At 33.9% G+C, this 19967-nt stretch overlaps 1 protein-coding gene across 1 annotated transcript in view; it reads left to right on the top strand.

Moving 5' to 3' along the window:
• Positions 1-19967, top strand: part of LOC138698983 (uncharacterized) — a 546464-nt gene that overhangs the window by 513501 nt on the left and 12996 nt on the right. The window contains exons 10-12 of the mRNA XM_069825170.1: positions 4497-4810; positions 11888-12024; positions 16032-16136. Coding sequence (XP_069681271.1) covers positions 4497-4810; positions 11888-12024; positions 16032-16136 — 556 coding nt within the window. The remainder of the gene's footprint in view (positions 1-4496; positions 4811-11887; positions 12025-16031; positions 16137-19967) is intronic.

Genomic DNA, 19967 nt, shown 5'->3' on the forward strand with positions numbered 1-19967 from the left:
ACATGAGATTCTTTGTTCCTCAGATTGTAACATATGGCTCCTAGCATGTGTGCAAAAATATTCACACTTCTGCCTATGATAGCTTTTTTTTAGAAACTCTACATTAAAAATCAACGTTTTGAGTTACCGAAAAATAAAACGTAATTTCAAAGATCTCTTTCAGCGTAGCTAAACAATTCATCCAATCAGAATGAAATTCATGTGGCATATGCGAGATACATATATACAGATTTCTGGAAAATTTTGTCGCTATTGGTTGAGTAGTTTTCAAGATAAAAATTAAATGGTAACCTATCAGTTTTAGTTACTTCAATCTTAACCTCCCCATAATGAAGTTGTGAGAACTTTGATAGAAATGTAGTATGGTGTCGACAGGGTACAGATGGGATCTGGGAAAAATTATTATTTCTTCGTAACGGTTCCAACTAACAGTTCCGAAATAACAGTACCATATGTAACTTGTGTGTAAGCGATCCTAGTGGTTAGCAACACAAGAGTCTAGGGAGCGTAAGCAATTCTGCTCCTCGCAATGCCGAATGAGGGCGGAAAGACACGAATGTTATACCTGCTATGCTGAATGACAGCGACAGCCGTAAGAAGCAGGCAATACTGCTTCTCGGAATGCCGTGCGATCACGTGCTCACTGATGTAATAATATAGTTTTTATGTTAAAATATATCTTGAGGTAGGCCTAACTGAATTTTCGGTCATTGTCTATATTACAGAGGTGTGAAAATTATTAGCATAATCTTAATTTTAAAGGTTTTTTAATAGTTCCTTCACAAATATTCATTGAATTGATGAATATTGGTATATATTACTATACTGATGTAGGCTATATTTAAATTTCTTTTTCATTTATTGTTGTTGGTTTGTGTAAATAATAACTGTGCTGTGATGTAACGAGTGTCGTGTTAATATTATATTTCTTCTTAAACAGTGCGATACATTGACTCACATTTAGTGAAATTTAATTTAGGTGCACACATTTTATACTCAGTGAACTTTACAAACAGTGATTCATGAAGCGCAGGAAGTTGAAATCATCAGTCATCGCGCAGAAATCAGGTATGTTACTCTGTAAACTAAGTCCAGGAATTTAATTAAATCGATGGTGACAGGGGAGATTTTCCGTGGTCCAGAGATATGTTTATGTTTTCTCTACATATGTATAGGGAACAGACCTCTTTTAACATTGCCATTTTAATTGTAATTAGATTTCTTTATATTTAATTATAATACAGATAATGACCGCAAATTCAGTTAGGCCTACCTCAAGATATATTTTAACATAAAAACTATATTATTACATCAGTGAGCACGTGCAAAATTTCCCTTCTCATCTTCGGACAAACACAATAATGGTGAAGCATGTCATATGTACGCAGATGCTGAAATACAGGTCTTTAAAGATAAGTTTAATTTAATTTAAAATACAAAATCTCCACACCGCACGGCATTCCGAGGAGCACTATTGCCTGCTTCCTCTCCTACGGCTTTCGCTGTCATTCGGCATAGTATGTATAGCATTCGCCTCTTTCCGCCCTCGATCGGCATTGCGAGGAGCAGAATTGCTTACGCTCCCTAGACTCTTGTGTTAGCAACTACCTATGGATGCATATTTACTACGTATTGAGCTTCGTGACTGTATATACTAGACTGTGCTACTAGTATGTAAAGTAACAGCGGTATTTTGGAACATGCACGTACGACTAGCATGTAATATAAGAGTGGTATTTAGGACGATAAATGATCACATACTTCCCTATATGCCATATGATGCAGTATGTCATAGTGACCCGAGATATGAATTCGTAGAAAAGAAATGTTTTCTAATGCCAAATTGAATTCGTAAATCAGGTTTGTTCGAAGCAGGAAATGTAATGCAATTTTAAATTATTTGTAAATTTTATTGGTCACGAAATCGAAGTGGATCCCAATTTTAAATAAAACCTAACCTATTCTTTCTCTTCTGCTCAGTTCAAGTTTACAATAGTGTTCAATTTCTCCCAAATTAGTAAATAAGAGCTATAATCATTTCGGCCGTGCTAAAATTCATATTAATACCGTCATGAAGAGTAATAATCTCATTGTAATGAAATATGAAAATTTACCGTTGTATTCTTGTAAATAAAAAACTTCGACAATAGTCATATTTCAACAGAATTTAGTTTAATTTCAAGAATTGGTAAGGAAACTAAAATTGTAAAATATTTGTAAATAAAACATAACCTATATATTTTCATCTCCCTTGATAAAATTCACAATGTAGTTACTATACTCTAATACAGGCATTATGTTAATAATATGAAAATTTACCGTTGTATTCTTGTAAATAAAAAACTTCGACAATAGTCATATTTCAGCAGAATTTAGTTTAATTTCAAGAATTGGTAAGGAAACTAAAATTGTAAAATATTTGTAAATAAAACATAACCTATATATTTTCATCTCCCTTGATAAAATTCACAATGTAGTTACTATACTCTAATACAGGCATTATGTTAATAATTGTTTGATAGAATTCTGTACTCAGTAACATTAGTTTCAAGATAATGTGTACATTTTTTAAAGAGGCTCTTCATATATTTACTATTTATCTTTCACTTTAGATTCCAACATTTCTATCAGTGCGACGAAAAGATTCCCAATTCTGCTTTCAAACAGTGGCGCTAACTTATATGGGCTCGTGGGATCCGAGCCCACCCAATAATTTATCGTGTTATTATTATACAGAGACATCATTTTATTTTTACTGACATTTTTAATATTAACCTGACTATACCTTTGGATTAAAGGTTCACAACCGTAAACACAGTTTGCCACCCCTTCCACGACTGGGGTTCGATGATACTGGCGTAAAATACAAAGAAATCACTTTACTAGGTATAGGAGTGAAGAAAAGTAGTTCATCCATTTACGTAAACTAGAAAATATCGCGATTTTGAGTTTGATAATTTTCATTAGGTTTTTGTTTAAACAAAATACAGTACTGTATTAACAATGAGTGTTTTTACTCACGAATTGAGCTATACATGCGGACGTATTCATTATACTGTCTACAGCACATTAGCGTACAATATAGAGAATGAAGTTAAATTGAAAAATAATCATAATATGGATATTTAAACACATTTTTTAAAATGGTGGCCGTTCATTTCGATACAGACTTAAGTTCTTTTGTGCATATTATCGCACTATAGACTATTGTACCAGTTCCAATTACCAGTTTCGTTCTTCGTACTAGTAACTCATGTTGAAATAATTCTGTACCTACTCTATAAAAGAGTACCTTACGTACTGTAAATTCAATCTTCACTTCTGCCCGATCCGAAAAGATACTGTATGTCCAAGTGGTTAATAGCAGGGTCGTAGAAAGAGTTAATTACTTAACGAGGCCCTTTTATTTAAATTATTTTAAACAGTTGTATAATATTACGTAAACGTCCAATTCCTAACAGAAATTAATGTTTTCGGAAAAGAGCTGAGACAGTCCAGCCACTAGCCTTTACAGAGAAGCGAGCAGAAGCGGATGGGGGAAACCGGGATGCGACGTAGGCAAATGGATGACAGTACCTGTGCGAAAATATGATTCAATATTGAAAGTTTTTTCGTCGCTGGAAAACGCGAATATCTTTCTGGAACGTACTATACTCACTAACGCAGTACTGCTTACTATGACCGCATACGTGGTCTTGGTTCTGTGTGGAGAATGTAGTTCCAAAGTGAAACGAGTATTTTGTAACAGCAAGTATTTCTTACTACTTTCTTTCCATCTAAAGATTGAAGTAAATGTAAATAAATGCACGTGGCATAATGGTTCCTGATTGGCTATTGGACGCACAACGCCTCCAAACTCATGCTTGTCACCTTCTTCCTCTTATTAAAATAGTTCCTTCTAAAATAATAAAATGTATAATATACATGGAATACATGCTTATAAGAACACTTTCTTACGATTTAAACAACATGTTTGTATTAGTAGTTTCAGACATTGCGTGTTAAATCATTGCAACGTGTATTATGGCAACGCGCATGCGTAATAGGTGACTTGCAGCTTCACAGAGCACATCAGCACGGCTGGTATAACACAGTGCGAGATTCAGTGTTGTCAACCTCAAATAAATTTCTGTAGAATTAAAGAAATTCTCCACTCTTCAAAGAATAACATTTAATCACGAATCTACAGAAAATGAAAATCCACTATTCCCAGTAGAGAAATAATAAATATTAACCCTCTGTGAGCATTTTACGGGTTAGTTCAATGAATGTGTTGAAATGTCTGCAATATATCAGACGTTGGCTGCCCTGCGTGCTCACTTGCTGAAAATAATGCGCCCTGGTGGCTGCTTTGGTAGCTAGCTTGCGATTGCGGAGTAATACATTTCGGTTTTGTTTACGTCTACTTCAATCTTTAGTTGGAAATAGAGTAGCGTATTTTGGAACGTAGTATTCCAAGGTGTTGTTACGTTACTTTTTCCCCACCTCTACCACAGAGTGTGCTTCACGTTGGACCTGAGGTCGGACCAGCGAGGGGAAGGCATCATCTCCCTACGTACTGCTGGTGACATCTCCATTCCTAGAGACCCGTCTGCCAACGGATCCAGCATCTGGCTTCAGCACGCGCAAGGGATACCGTCGACTGGAGGATCGACACTCACACCCAGGGGGTCTGCCCGCAGGGGCCTGCTGGTGCCCCAGTCAGGTCCATACCCCGCCACCATCATCCCGCTGGGCGGACCTCAGCTGAGGGAGTCGAGAGGCGACCGGGGAAGCGGCGATTATGCTGGCTCGGATGTCCAGAGCATAGGTGAGCTGTGTGGAGTAGCGTCTATATGGCTGTATTCTGTTTTTTATACAGAAGGAAACTTACTGCCATTGAGTTTGAAAGTTAGGGCGAACCTTGCCAGTCAGTTACAAGAGAGGTGGGGTGTCATATTTATATGCAGATGATCTTGCTATAACAATTACTGGATATGATAGATTGAAAATTATTAATGATCTTGATGTAATCAACCGAAAAATAGAAGATTGGTGTTCAGCTAATTCTCTTTGCTTAAACAAAGATACAGAACTTAGAGTTTTCCTTAAACAATAGAATCAATTGAAGACATTATTACAAAAACAACCCTTGTCAAAATTGCTATTTTTCAGGAGAACAATAAAAATAAATAGAACAACACATGTCAGCTGTTTCCGTACAACTGGTGTTTATCCTTGTGACTATTACACCTGACATGTGTCATTTTTGGAATCTATAAACATTTGAAATAGTAGCAAATGTGTCCTTAACTCAATTTCATTAAAATGACTAGGGCTGTTTTTGTAATAATGTCTTCAATTGTAAACAATCTGTCAAATTTTTAGGAGTGCATATTATACAATCTACACTTAAATGGGACTGTCATATTGACATACTATCAAAGAAACTCAACAAAGGTATTTTTATGTTAAGGAAATTAAAAACAAATGTTAGTGTTGACGTGCTAAAATCCGTATACTATGCTTATATCCACAGCCATCTGACGTATGGAATAATAGTTTGGGGTAACGATCCTAAAATAATAAAGTTATTGAAACTACAAAAGAGGGCAGTAAGAATAATCTGTAATGTTGATAACCGTATACATTGTAAACCTTTATTTCGGAGATTTGAAATTTTAACTGTACCGTCTTTGTATATTTTAAGTTGTTTAATGTATGTACAAACAAAATATATTAATAATTTTACTACAAATAGCTCAGTGCATAGCTATTCTATAAGGCACAAAAGTGATTTAAGAAAAGGACAATGTAACTACACTACTACTAATAGCAGTTTTGTAGAGATTTGTAAAAAGTTATATAATGTTCTACCCGACAATGTTAGACATTTTTTTTTTACCTTGGGGATTTAGTGAAGTTAATTTTTTAATGGCAGGCAGAGTAACTATCTCATGCCCCCATGTTTTAGATTACTACCAGTGCACTTCATTAGAACCAGGTACCCAGCTTCGAAGCCGTTAGTCCTGTGCACTTACAATATATTTATGTTCCCCTATTATCATAATTCAGGGTTGTTATCTAAGAAATTAGCAAGTTCTTTGTGATAGTAGAAGAGAAAGAGTGGGGGAAGGGAAGTGGTCCGTGGCCCATTTCTTTTAGGGCTCATCCCGACATTTGTCTATTGCTCAAGGGAAACCACGGAAAAACCTAGAGCAGGATGAGATGTCGTGCTGACGACAAGCCAATTGGCTATAGTGTGGTCGGAATATGTTCAGGTGGGAGGTTGTCATTTAATCATAATTTGAAGTAAAAGTACATTAAAATACATATTAATTTGTTACAAAGAATTCAGGGCATCTATGCAGCCAATAACGTGATGACCCTGGAACAGAGAAATAACATTATTAGTGCATTAATTGATATGTATGTCTGGGGAGTCAAATGGTTGTTTAGAGTTCAAGTTGGTATTCGTCTTGTACGTTGTCGTTCCAAGCTAGGGGGTGGAGTACGCTCTTAGGTCGTTTATGTTTGTCTAATGCAGGGTTGTAATTTTCTAGTGAAGATATTAGTGGGTTTGTGCTGCTGTACGACTTGGTGTACGTGCAGAAGGCTTGATTTGAAATAAATTCTTGAATTGTCGGAATTTCTAGTTCTTCATGAATCAATCTAACAGGAGTTACTCTAGGAAGTCCTGTGATGAATCTTAAAATTTTGTTTTGGAAAACTTGTAATTTTTTACGGACTGTAATAGGTGCATGTCCCCAAGACATTTAAGCTTGAGGCTTTTTAAGAATGAAATTAAAAATAAATTAATAGACTTGTCACTATATAATATTGGCGAATATTTTAACTCTATATAGCTGTATACCTTTTAAGGAGAATTGTCTATATGATATTATAAAATGTGATTATTTCCTTCTATGTAACTTATGAACATATTGCTTACATGTAAATCTTTTTCTGGTATTTAAATGTTTTTCTTAACATGACATCTTCCTATGCTGCATTGTACAGTCTTTGGAATGAAATATTATTATTATTATTATTATTATTATTATTATTATTATTATTATTGTTATTATTATACCTTTTTTATACAGAGACGAATCAAGCTTCCCTCTGTATGAAAACAGAGAATATTCATATGGAGAGAAGTGGTTTAACTTTGCATCCCTATATGTGTGGTGCTACTAAACTGTACATCATAAGTTTAGTTTCAAGGATCTGAATCAGAAGGAATGACTAAACCCTAACAACAAAGCTGCAACCCCATGCAAAAGCTGGAGTTCATCCACATAACCTATAGTTTGGCAACTTCAAGTGAAACCCCGTAAAATACGCCAACTTCTGGAATCTCTCTCTTTCTTTCTTCTCTCTCCCTCGCTCCTCGTCATTCAGTCACCAATCACCACATAAATATCTGAGAGGGTGTCGCGACCAACGAGTTAGAAAGAGAAAGTATAGAGTGGTCATTGTGCCGCCATGTTTGAAGAAAATTGAACGACCGTCGGTAATGAACTTATGCGCCCAAAACAAAGTGGGCGTGGTGATAACTGACATTAGAATCGTCAGCTGTCTTAATTTCGTTTGCATAAATCAGTTAAACTGAAGTGGAAAAACCTAGTATTTCGTCAAATACGTGCTAGGAACTTAATCTAAACTTATGTACGCTAAATTTAAAACACTTGAGCTATTCTTAGAAGGAATGCTTAAAAGATTAACCTAAGCAAAATTGTCATGTAGTATGACAAGAAGTCCTAGCAAATATACTGAAGAAAATGTTAATATTTCTAGGTTCTTTTAAATGCGACCTGCAAGATTGCCTATAAAATGAACGAGTATGATTCGGATGATTTTATTAAATTGTTTTCCCAGTCTCTACACGTTGCAAAACTATTTACTATACCATAAGATATAGAATGAAAGTAGGCCCTAACTGTGGTAAACAACCTTTACTCCAAGCTTGTAACGTGGGTGAAACATGACCAAACACGCTTTCAGTTTTTTTGTTACAGTAAAGTATAATTATTATCGAAATGTGAACGTGAGGCCAACAGCCGGCTGGTCTGTCTGAGCCTTTCAAGGGCTGTGGCACCACAGATAATTATTAGTGTATAATTGAGCACCCACGTACAATAATGGGGTAAGTAGTTACGAAATATATTCATACTTACCCCATTATTGCACGTGGGTGCTCAATTATGTTCTTTCATGTCCTTCCAGTCAAAATACTAACAACAATACGACCTACCCCAGAGTTTTGCGTTATTTTGGATGCGAGTGTCGAAATACAATTTTAATATTTGATTGCTATTACTAGGTTTGAAACGGAATTGTAGCGGTTTTATCCGTATTTAGTTTAATTTTATTACTAGTGAACTATTTATTTGATTAATCGTTTGTCTTCGAAATAGGCCTACTTCTTATAAGCTACAGCTCATCGTCTTGTTCTATAAGCAGTAAGGACAGAAAGAGCAGAAATAAAGGATGCCGGTGTCGAAATACAGTTTTAATATTGTATTGCTATTTGTTTTTCACTGGGTCTGAAACGGAATTGTATTGGTTTTATCCGTATTTAGTGTAAGTACATTACCAGTGAACCATTTATTTTGTTTATGCCGGGCGTTGTTACACATTTATGCATGAAAAAAAATGCTGCTAATTAACAAAACTATGGACTTAACTTCATAAAATTTACATGAAATATGATATATCAGTTGTCTTTTTCCCTTTGACATTGCAGTTATATGCAGCACACACAACAGGTATGTTTTTTCTTCGTTTTTCTTGTACTTCTTACTTCCGTTATACAACATTGTAAGCAGAAGAATTTTTACAAAGGTGGGCGCTTAGCTCAGATCTGCCGTGTTTCGCGGTGGCACCGCAAAGAGCGCTGTACAGGACAACATGGCCACTCTATAGTCTTCTCTTTGTAACTCGTTGGTCGCGACCAATAGAAGAACCACTCTCCAGTATTACCACAATAACGGATTCTTCATTTTTGCCTCGACTGTCGGCTAGGAAGGTTCCATTATGCTAGCATTACAGGCAACTAGTCAACCTTTTAATGCTTTTGTTAGCAGGTTTGACAAACTGTGAGTGGACCTGCAAGTACATAGTGCATAGTGCTCTCTCCCTTCCCTCCGTGCTTTCTCACTTGCTCCTCCCCAAGACAGCCAGCGCTCACGTAGTAAATCGGTCAGGGTTTCAGTTCGGTTTGTCAATCTATAGTGCTGTGCATCTAGTGGGACATAGAAGGCGTCATTTACTATTGTATTGTATTTATTAACATTCCATGGTGTTCATACATTGCTTATGGAACAAGTCAAAAAACTTAATACTACTATAAAGTCTTAATTTATAGTCACAGTCTACTTGAAATAAATACAGAAGAGGTTTACAATATAGTCTACTATTAGTCCCGTCGCTGTTATTTCCGGCAGCCAATCACGTTGCAGGTCGGCTACATTCAAACGTGTGCGTCTTGTGATTCGCTCTTTGATAATGTTATGCATTTCCTAAGTCTCGATAAATACTTAATATAATCACCCGCCATTTTGGCTCTTTCGTTGGCGTTCACAGAAAGCACACGAGGACGTTATTTGCTCAATTACAGTGCGTTTGATTTATTATCATAGGAGCTACGACATGATAATGTTTAACGGTGCGGCAAATAGATTCCTCGTCTGATAGTTCGGCAACGAAAGAACAAAAATGGTGACTATCTACCTAGACTTTATAGAGTCTTCACTTTCTAAGGCGTAAGCAAAGAGGAGGAGTCACGTCGGGAATAACAACGCCGCGACTATAGTACAACACAAAGTTTTAGTGTCAGTTTTGTGAAGTGTTGTTGAATGTCATGAATTCACCTACAGAATAGAAGGCGTGAGAAATTACATACTTCTTTAATTTGGCCCTAAATAATCTTATGTTTTGAGTTTCATTTTTTATATCGATAGGGAGGCTATTAAAAATGTTTACTGCCATATAACGCACTCCTTTTTGATAGCACGATAGACTTGCCAGTGGAGTATGAAAGTAATTTTTGACGCGTATTTATGCTTGAACTGATGAATTAGTTACAAAGTTTCCACGATTACATACGAGGAAGATTATTAATGAAAAGATATACTGACAAGCAATGAGCATTATTTGTAGTTTTTTTTTTAAATAGTGCTACACGATTCCTTAGATTTGGCACCTACTATTATTCTAATTACTCTTTTTTTGTAGTAGGAATATACTGTTACTATGTGTGGAATTTCCCCAGAATATTATTCCAAAACTCTTTACCGAGTGGAAATATGCAAAGTATATTGTTTTTAAGTGATATTTACTATCTTTTGCATAGATCTAATAGCAAAACATGCTGAATTTAATTTGGGGGTAATTTCTTTAATATGATTTTTCCAATTTAACACATTATCGATTTTTAAGCCAATAAATTTAGTTGTTGTTTCTAATAGGGACCTATTGTTAATTATTGCGCTTGACATTCTGAGGTTGAATTTGGACAGGATTTAAATTGGATTATGTTAGTTTTGTTACAATTTAATACTAATTTATTGACTGAGAACCAGTCACATATTTTGAAGAGAATTTTCTCTGTTGAATTGCTTTCGAGGAATGCAATCATCACTGCTCAGATTGTCAACTCAGAGGCCTAGAGGTCCAATTCAAGGAAAAAAGAAAAACGACTGGGAAGAACACTACAACATGATAATGCTCATCCACATACTGCTAATATTACAAAAACAGTTATCCAAGAACTCGGTTGGGAGATTATTCCAACTCAATCCTCTTCTCCTGATCTTGCTCCATCAGATTTTCATGTTTTCTACTCTCAATCCAACTATCTCCGGGTAATCTCTCTTAATAACGAAGCTGCTCTTCAAAATTGGCTTGACGATTTCTTCAACTCCACACCACCAGATTTCTTCAGGCGTAGAATCGAACAATCATAAACAATGTAACAAAATATACAGGGTGATCCGTTTGGGTATGGATAAAATAAAAACACTATAAAACATTTACTATTGAACTTTATTTGTTGAAACTTTGTGCATACAACACTGAGAGATGGGAGATTCCTCAGAGCTCAACATGACCCCCATTGCGCACCCTGCACAACTCTTAACGGTGATGCAATTCAGCCCATGTCCGTTGTAACATAAGAGGTGTGATTTGTTGAAAAGCTTGAGTAATTTTTATTCTCAGATCATCAATGTTCCTGGGTTTCTGTGAATAGACAATGTCTTTAACAAAACTCTATACGAAGAAGTCAAGAGGGGTTATATCTGGGGAGTTTGGGAACCAAACCAAGATATAGCTGCTTTTCGTACTGGGTTTCGCCTGCGACCTCCTGCAAGTTTTTTTTTTTTTTTTTTTTTTTTTTTTTTTTTAACACAGAACCTGTTTCTACAAATATTCTATACCACAACATTATGGAATCGTATTTAGGTACATTACGCACACCATACTTACGTCGAAATACCCTTTGAACTCTTTTAACACTCTCAAATTTAGCATACCAAAGAACACATTGTGCCCACTGTTGATTTGTAGTAGCCATTTTAATCATCTACGATTTTCATTTTGTCCTTTCAGATTATGCATTGTTGATTGTCATTTATGGAAACTCCCATCTTTTAATCATAATATAACCTGCAAGAAATTTTTCCTACTATCATAATAGCTTTATAATATTAAATTAATATTATCCATACTCAAACGGATCAGGCTGTATATTCATTAGTTTATGTATTTTGCTTTTAACTGTGAAATAAATAATTTTAGACTTAATAAATAACGGTACGAATTTATACACAAATCTAACTTAATACTCTATTGCTAATTTGTTAATATTCAGACATTAATATTGATCCTTATTGTGGTGTTCCAGGATCAAGATTGTCTACAATGTCCATTGACACGACCAGATCAGAACAGCTGGAAGGTCACGGAGGTATTTCCTCCCCCTCTTACCTCTCCGCACATGGGGGCAAAGGACGACCCTTCAGAAAACTTGCAGGATATACTGTGAGTTTTGACGGTTGGAATATTTAATATCAAAACTTCAATTGACGTGATATGCAATTTTAAAACCATCTGTGGTAAACAAGAAGAGCTACTGAATTTGCATTTTAGATTACTTTCAGCAATGAAACCTGTGTTACGTCTTAAGCATTAAAGTTTTTTCAGTAGGTAGTAAAATTAGTTTCAAAATAGAATTCTTTTTCAATTCCTCATATTTCTCTCTGAACAGGCATGATTTTCTGCATGTGAATGCTACCATTCTCATTGTTGTATTTTTCTGCTATAATTTGATGTAACATACAATCAAAAACAAAGCAGAAATAAATAATATTGAATCACGTACCCATATGTACTACGGTACATAAAAAAGAGAGCTTCAAATAAAACAAATTTACATACAGTAATTATCCAATTGTGATACGAAACCTACATTTCCTTGCGTGTTTTTTTTCTTTTTCGTGAGTGTTTGGAGTGTGATAAGATCTGCAGCAAATAGTCTACAACAAAGAGTATTTGAAACATTATTTAATGGAATAAGGCAACTTGAACTATAAAGAAATGTATTTCTTCAACAAAAACATATCCACATAATTTTTTTTATTCACCTCGATACAATATGACATTTTCATGGAATCGTTGTAAATATAAACCAACACAGCCAAAGATAGCGACAAAAACGAAGTAAATAACGCTGAAACATCATATCAGCACTTTTTCCACCTTTTGGCAACATCATTTATTTCTGTTTTGTTCCTGACATACACATATGTTGTACTCGAGGCAGTGGCGGCTCGTGATAAAATAGTATGTGTGTTCACAATTTTGTGTTCCAAAATCGAAGAGAATTTTAAATCGTACGTTTTTAGCCTAATATGAAATGCCATGATTCCAATGTTTCACTGTCGAAAAAACCGTATATAAATTCAAAACAATATATAATAATAATAATAATAATAATAATAATAATAATAATAATGATAATAATAATGAAACCTAGTCTTTTTGTTTCCAATTTTTCCTGGAAAGCCAGTTTACCCAGTTCTTTACTCTTCAAAATTACTTGAACAGAGTTTACATTTGTTAAAAATTAATACATAATACAATTTACAAAAGCGTGTGTTCAGTAATATATGTTTATTCACAACACACTGATACACTATAGCCTATACCAGTACTGTAATCCCATTCACATAGATTGATTACTATAAATACATGCCAGTAAATATTACTCTTAAATAATATACACCACCATACAGATATTTAAATTTATACCACCATCACATTCAGCCAGCACGTCTTTGAAAGCCAAACTATGCTATATACCGACACTGAAGTATAGTAATTCACAAACTACACTCTCGTAGCAGCACTGTATACACATCCACATAAAATAAACGTTCCGACAGTGAGATGCTGACACCTGCAGGCTAAAATACAGACTAATTAAATTTTCTCCTCGAGATATGGCACGTAAATGATAGGCATCGATGCACCTGACATCTGTAGGATAGATTCACTGTTCACTTAATGCTTTGTGCTCTTGACGAGTCATAAGCGGCCAGCGAAAGACAATTTTCTCCCGCGCATGCGTGAAATTTCTGTAACCTTCTTGAAAAGAGCACGGGTTGTACGTGAACGGATGTTGCCAAGTTTACATAAGAAGTTTATGCAAGATGCGGGAAGTTTAAAATACTCGATCCTGATATTATACATTCCCACTACGTCAATACGGTATTAAATAATAAAACTAGTCGTGCATTAATGGAAACAAGGTGTTCACGTGCTTTTGTGCTCTTATTGACGCACCGCCACTGACTCGAGGGTAGTACTATCTATATTATGAACAAAGATTTTCAACAAGAACAGATCTTTCCAGATGAATATCATTTCTGGATTGCATGGATATCATTAAATTAAACTTCATCTTCAACAATTCAGTAATTGTAAAATGGTAAAAAAAAAAAAGTGACAGGCGATTTTTGAAATCCTTTTGATTGCGTGAAACGTCTTTATTCCTGGTACGGTATGTAATTTTTAGGTTAGGTAAGGCTGTATTTAAGGATTGAATGCCGGTAAATACTACCACATGCAGACTGAGTACACCCTATCCAATAATCAGATAATGAAGCGAGATGGACTGTGTGCAATGAAAGAAGGTGAAATAGGAGGAGAAACTATTAAAAGATATGTGATCGCGCGTCTTTGCAAGGGAATTTGGGACTGTGAGGAAGAATCTATGTGAGCTCCAAGCCTATTGGCCACTTGTCTCACTCTGTTTTTAACAGTTCCATCAAAGGAACTTAAGATAATTTCGAAGGGAAAACTCAAAATGGACCTTACCTATAACTACCACATGAGGGAGAGGACTGTGTGGAAAACTTTGAGGTACATTAAATAGGGAAAGGAACGGGACAAACCGCCTAATAAACCACTAGCCACGAAGTTCATCTTACACTTCTGTTTCCATGGTACCACAAATGACGTGAGCATAAATCTTTCAAGTTAAAAAAACCTTACAATTGTAGATCGAATATAGACGTTTCATGTCAAATATATATTATATGGATTCAGATTTTCAGTTTAAAACACAGTAATAGCAGTACCACAGTCTAATATATACACTCGCGAAGCTCAATACGTAGTAAATATACAAACATTAGATAGTTGCTCACCACTAGGATCGCTAATATCGCCGCATTACAGGCAATGCAAAATAGTACCGTCACAGTCTATTGTTTCTAGCACCGTCGAAACTCAAGCTTCGTGACTGTATATAGTAGACTGTGGCAGTACTGTCAATATGTTGAACTCAAAAATACTGAAATAATATTTTTAAATGTTCTCTCTTTAATCATTGCCTTGTTCAATTCTATTCAAATTTGGTGTCAAAATAATGTAAAAGACATAACAAAAGAGTCATTTACAGAAAATCTGAACACATAATTAAGATGTAAAAGCGTATTGCGTAAGTAGCCAAAAGTATTTTTTAAATTCTTCTTGTTTCATATATCTTATAACTTAATATTCAGGATTCGAATTATGTGACGATAATATTTTACTTAAAAAATATTTAGGACATATAAGGAAGAATAGTAAATATTTTAAGGCGTGGTAGTATGGATTATTCGTAGCAAAAAAGTTCCTATAAACATATGTCCAATTTTCATTGGGTGTGGAGATATGGCTGTTAGAATGTTGTACATAACATGCGTTACAAGTGGCAAGAATAATAATTACCAGTACATTTATTGCTTATTTACATGATATCAGTACTGTACCTTTGAACAGTTCAATGTACTTTTCCACTCTGTTTACAAACACTAAACATTTCTCTTCTGAGATTGTCTTGCCTCATAATGTGAGCTAATATTCATCCCTTGTGTTTACTTTGCTTTTGTATACTTCATCTTTCATCCACACCCACAGACAAAAACAGACAGGAGTAAAGTCTGGAGACCTTGGTGGCCAATGCACATGACCACTGTGACCAATCCATTGTTCGGAGAATGTAAGATTGGAATTATATGTCAGCTAACGTTTAAAATGTACAGGGGCTTCGTTATATTGGAAGCATATGCCCATCATTGTAGCAAAGGGAACTACAAACAGCTGTTTCTCTACATCATTAAGAACAGTGCTGCTCTCAGACAATCTCAGAAGAGCGACAATTAATTCGAATCCTGATATTCCATTTATATTTCTTCTCAAATATTCTCTGTTATAAAATTTCCCAGTCAGAATTCTGTTTGAATTTGTCAAACCTCTCTTGTACAGGCTCTATGATTCATCAATTACTAAATTGTGGTCACAGTGTACGATTCTGACTTAAGAACTATGGAAGTTAGGTTAACTTTCTCCATTCCCACAAAGATTATAAAATCGTATTTAATCTTATGCATATGGATTGGACGATGTAAATGATATGAATGCGTTCCTCCATTGTGGTGATTACGAGGAAGTTAATACAGAATGATAAACCAACAACATTACAAGACATATTTTAATTGCAGAGTCGAAGCAGTGCAAGTGAAGAGGGCCTATCTCCAAGCCAGAGCTCTGACTACGAAGATCAAGAAGATTTGGAATCTGGTCAACAGCCTAATACATCGCAGAGTGTAAGTCTTGAAATGCGACTCCATTTTAAGAAAAAGATGTTTACAAATGGTTGCTATCATTCAAGTTGAGAAGACGCTGCCATCTAGAAAATTGAGGTTAGGATATATAAAACAATTATCCCATCTATTGTAATTCAGAAACATAACCTATCTGCTTCAGAGAAAAACAGGGATTAATTGTTGAAGAGTAATGTTAAGGACGAAGACATCTGAACAAAAGAGGAACTAATTATGTAAGAATGGAGAAAGTGGCATAATAATAAAAAATTATACAGTCCGAATTCTACACAAAAATTACCCCGTATTTACAAAATTAAATGTAGGTGTCTGCAACAATCAAGACAAGCACCATATACAAGAAAAACTAGAAATGACTGAAGGAGTTTAATTGGAAAACAATCGAGATAAACATTAATATGAGAAATGAAGTATAGATGGCCAAGTAGGCCTAATATGAAAATGAACCTGAGAGAGACGGACTCTTAATCATCTTCGGAAAACAAAATCATATTTAAGGGCCACTGTTTTTAAAACTAACAATGAAATTTCTTGTTTTTAAAGCTAGAATGATACGAGAAGTCTCCCTCCTTTTTTAGAGACTTTTTCATGGTGTACTGGTATTTTTTGCAAGAAGGAAACATAGTAGGCCTAGGCTATATTAAATTTATGCTATTATTTATTTCTCGTAACGAAACATTAGACAAACGACTTGATAAGTACCATAACTACTAACCATTCACCACTTCTCCTCAGGAAGACTACTGAATATTTTTATTGCTACGTAGGCCTATTGGTAACGTACTTTCATTTGATAGAATGATAAATTTGATATCGTGTATGAAAATCATTCTTTCTACAGGTACCTATTTATACTATGGCTGAATTAGTTGGAAAATTATCCCTGTTACATAAGAGGAAGTTTACTAAAAAGTTATGTACCGGTACTAATTTGTTAAGATCAGAATTTCACACTTTTTTACAAAATAGTCTACACAATTTTCTAGGCTTTGCTTGAACTATTATTCTAATTGCTATTTTTTGTAGTGAAGATATATTTTTATTATCTGCAGAACTTCCACAAAATATTATTCTGTAAGATATAAGCTTAATGGAATGGAATTAGACAAATACATTGCCTATAAGATACCATACCAGTACCATTTTACTGTTTAGAAATTACTGTAACAATCTAATCGGAAAACATGCTGATCTAAATTTGGGGGTTATTTTTTTAATATGTTATTAATATGCAAATCAAGAAATGTGGTTGTTGATGTTTCCAGTAGGGATATGTTATTGATAAGCGTGTCTACATTATAAATTGAATTGTGTTGTCCACCACTGTGGAGTAACAGCTCATCTGACTGAAACGAACGGATCCAGGTTCAAATCCTGGTTGAGACACGTACCTGATTGGGGATTTTTCCAGAGTTTTATTTCAACCAATTGAAGCAGAATTTCTGGGTAACTTTCGGCGTTGGACCTTAAACTCATTTCGACATCACCTATTACTAGTAAAACCGATTAAGTCCACTTTTTGTGTAAAATAAGTTAAGTACAATCCCCGACTTGTCTTTCCATGTTCTGTATTCTAGTAAAATCGAATAAGTCCGAAATATTGTAGGCAACAAACCAATTACATTATTTAAAGAATTTAATCTGGTTTTTTTGTGCATTAATAAAGTTTTAATTGCTGTTTTTACAAAACTTGCATTACTGGACTTAACTGGTTTTACTAGTAATAGGACGATATCATCATCCATACCATAGTCCTGGTTCAGTTCACAGTGCAGTGTGCTGTACTCGTACAAGAGCACAGCCATTCAGCTACCCAATCATTCACAGAATAAGAGTGGTAAGCACAATAAGCTTCAGACTGCAATGCAAGCCTTCGGGTTTCTACTCCGTACAAGAGAAAAAAAAATTGAATTGTGTTAGTCTTATTAATTAATTTAATTTAATAGTCTGACCCAATATTTTGGGTTTGCCTTGCGACACAGAATAGCTAACAATAAAATTTGATATGAAAAATTATATAAACAGGTTTCAAACAAAAGAGATTAAGACATAAGAAAAAAAATAAAACCTAGTACAATTTAAATTGAGTATACACCATAAAGATGCTGGCGAAATATCGCTACAGAAAATTTTATTATGGTGGTGACGATGGCATCTTGAAGATCTGTTAGTTTGTTATGAACCAGTTATAAATTTTAAGAATTATTATTTATGTTTTATATTTGAATGTATCAAAATTGTTGTCTTTAATCATCTGCAAATAGTATAGGATAACCTGTTTCTTTTATTAGGGGGTCAAGATCATTTATGAAAATTATAAAAAGAAGAAGCCCTAAGATGGATCCTTGTGGAACCTCAATATGAACATATCCCCACGTTGAAGTAGATTTAAAGGTGTTAAAGAATGCGTTGATTTCAACAGCTTAGCAGCGAACAATAACCTGTTGAAAAACAAAATATGAAATGAGATGCATTTTCTGATATTCCTTGATTTTATACGAACCAAATAGTTGAACGAGCCTTTGGTTACACATTAGATCAACAAGATTATGAAACAGAAGAAGAAATAAGACAAATCCCGTTTGTTAGAAAGACTAATTGCGTGGTTGGTATTATCTGCTTCCTTCTTGCACGATGGGAAAGTTTCGTGACCATTTTTGAGTGGAATAAATTACTGAAGTGTTTGGCATCAAACAGTATGACTGACTGATTTTGTCTATATTATTCAAAATGTTTTATATTCTAATTATAGTAACGAAGCATCATTGTTTCTGTCTCTTACATGTATTTTTATCTTCGCTGCATGCATGTCTCAAGCTATTTTCTTTGTGTTATTATATTATAATATAATGCACTAGAATAAGCAGTCTTCATATAAAAGCAGTGACCTTTCTACAGTGGGTTAGATTTCAAAGTTGATAAGCTTAGATTAACTTTAAATCTGTGATCCAAAAAATAAATATAGATAGATACATTTTTGGAAGTAATCACTTCTAATAAACCAATTATGGTATTCCTTGAAAATACTCATTTAATTAAAAGGAAATTAATCAGGCTTCCAAACATTCTAAGAAGTGGAATAGTTACAAATACTTTATATACACACTAAATAACTAAAATGGATTCATACAAGACATAACATTTACCTTTTAGCACTATAAATAAGGCAAAATGAAATATTTTCTTCTCAGAAATCAGAAAGTGTATTAAACTAAGAATTGGTGTGATATTCACTAGCTCTACTATAAGAAACAATATTCAGATATTGAAAGTAGTAAATATTCATATTGACGCTTATGAAAAACAGTGGAAGAGCGCTTATTTATTTATTTATTTATTTATTTATTTATTTATTTATTTATTTATTTACTTACTTATTTATTTATTTATACTCTGTACTTATTTTATTACTTAATTAATTTATTTATTGCATTTATTTTATTTACTTAGTTTATTTATTTATTTATTTACTTATTTGTTTAGAATTTATTTATATATTTTATTTACTTTATTTATTGATTGATTTCTTTTTTATTTATTTATTTATTTACTTATTTGTTTAGAATTTATTTATATATTTTATTTATATTATTTATTGATTGATTTATTTTTTATTTATTTACTTATTTATTTATGTATTTATTTTTTATTTATTTACTTATTTATTTATGTATTTATTTTTTATTTTTTTATTTGTTTAGAATTTCTTTATATATTTCGTTTTCTTTATTTATTGATTGATTTATTTTTTATTTATTTATTTATCTATGTATTTATTTTTTATTTATTTATTTACTTATTGTATTTATTTGC

Source organism: Periplaneta americana, chromosome 4 (genome assembly GCF_040183065.1).
Source record: "Periplaneta americana isolate PAMFEO1 chromosome 4, P.americana_PAMFEO1_priV1, whole genome shotgun sequence".
Taxonomy (NCBI): domain Eukaryota; kingdom Metazoa; phylum Arthropoda; class Insecta; order Blattodea; family Blattidae; genus Periplaneta; species Periplaneta americana.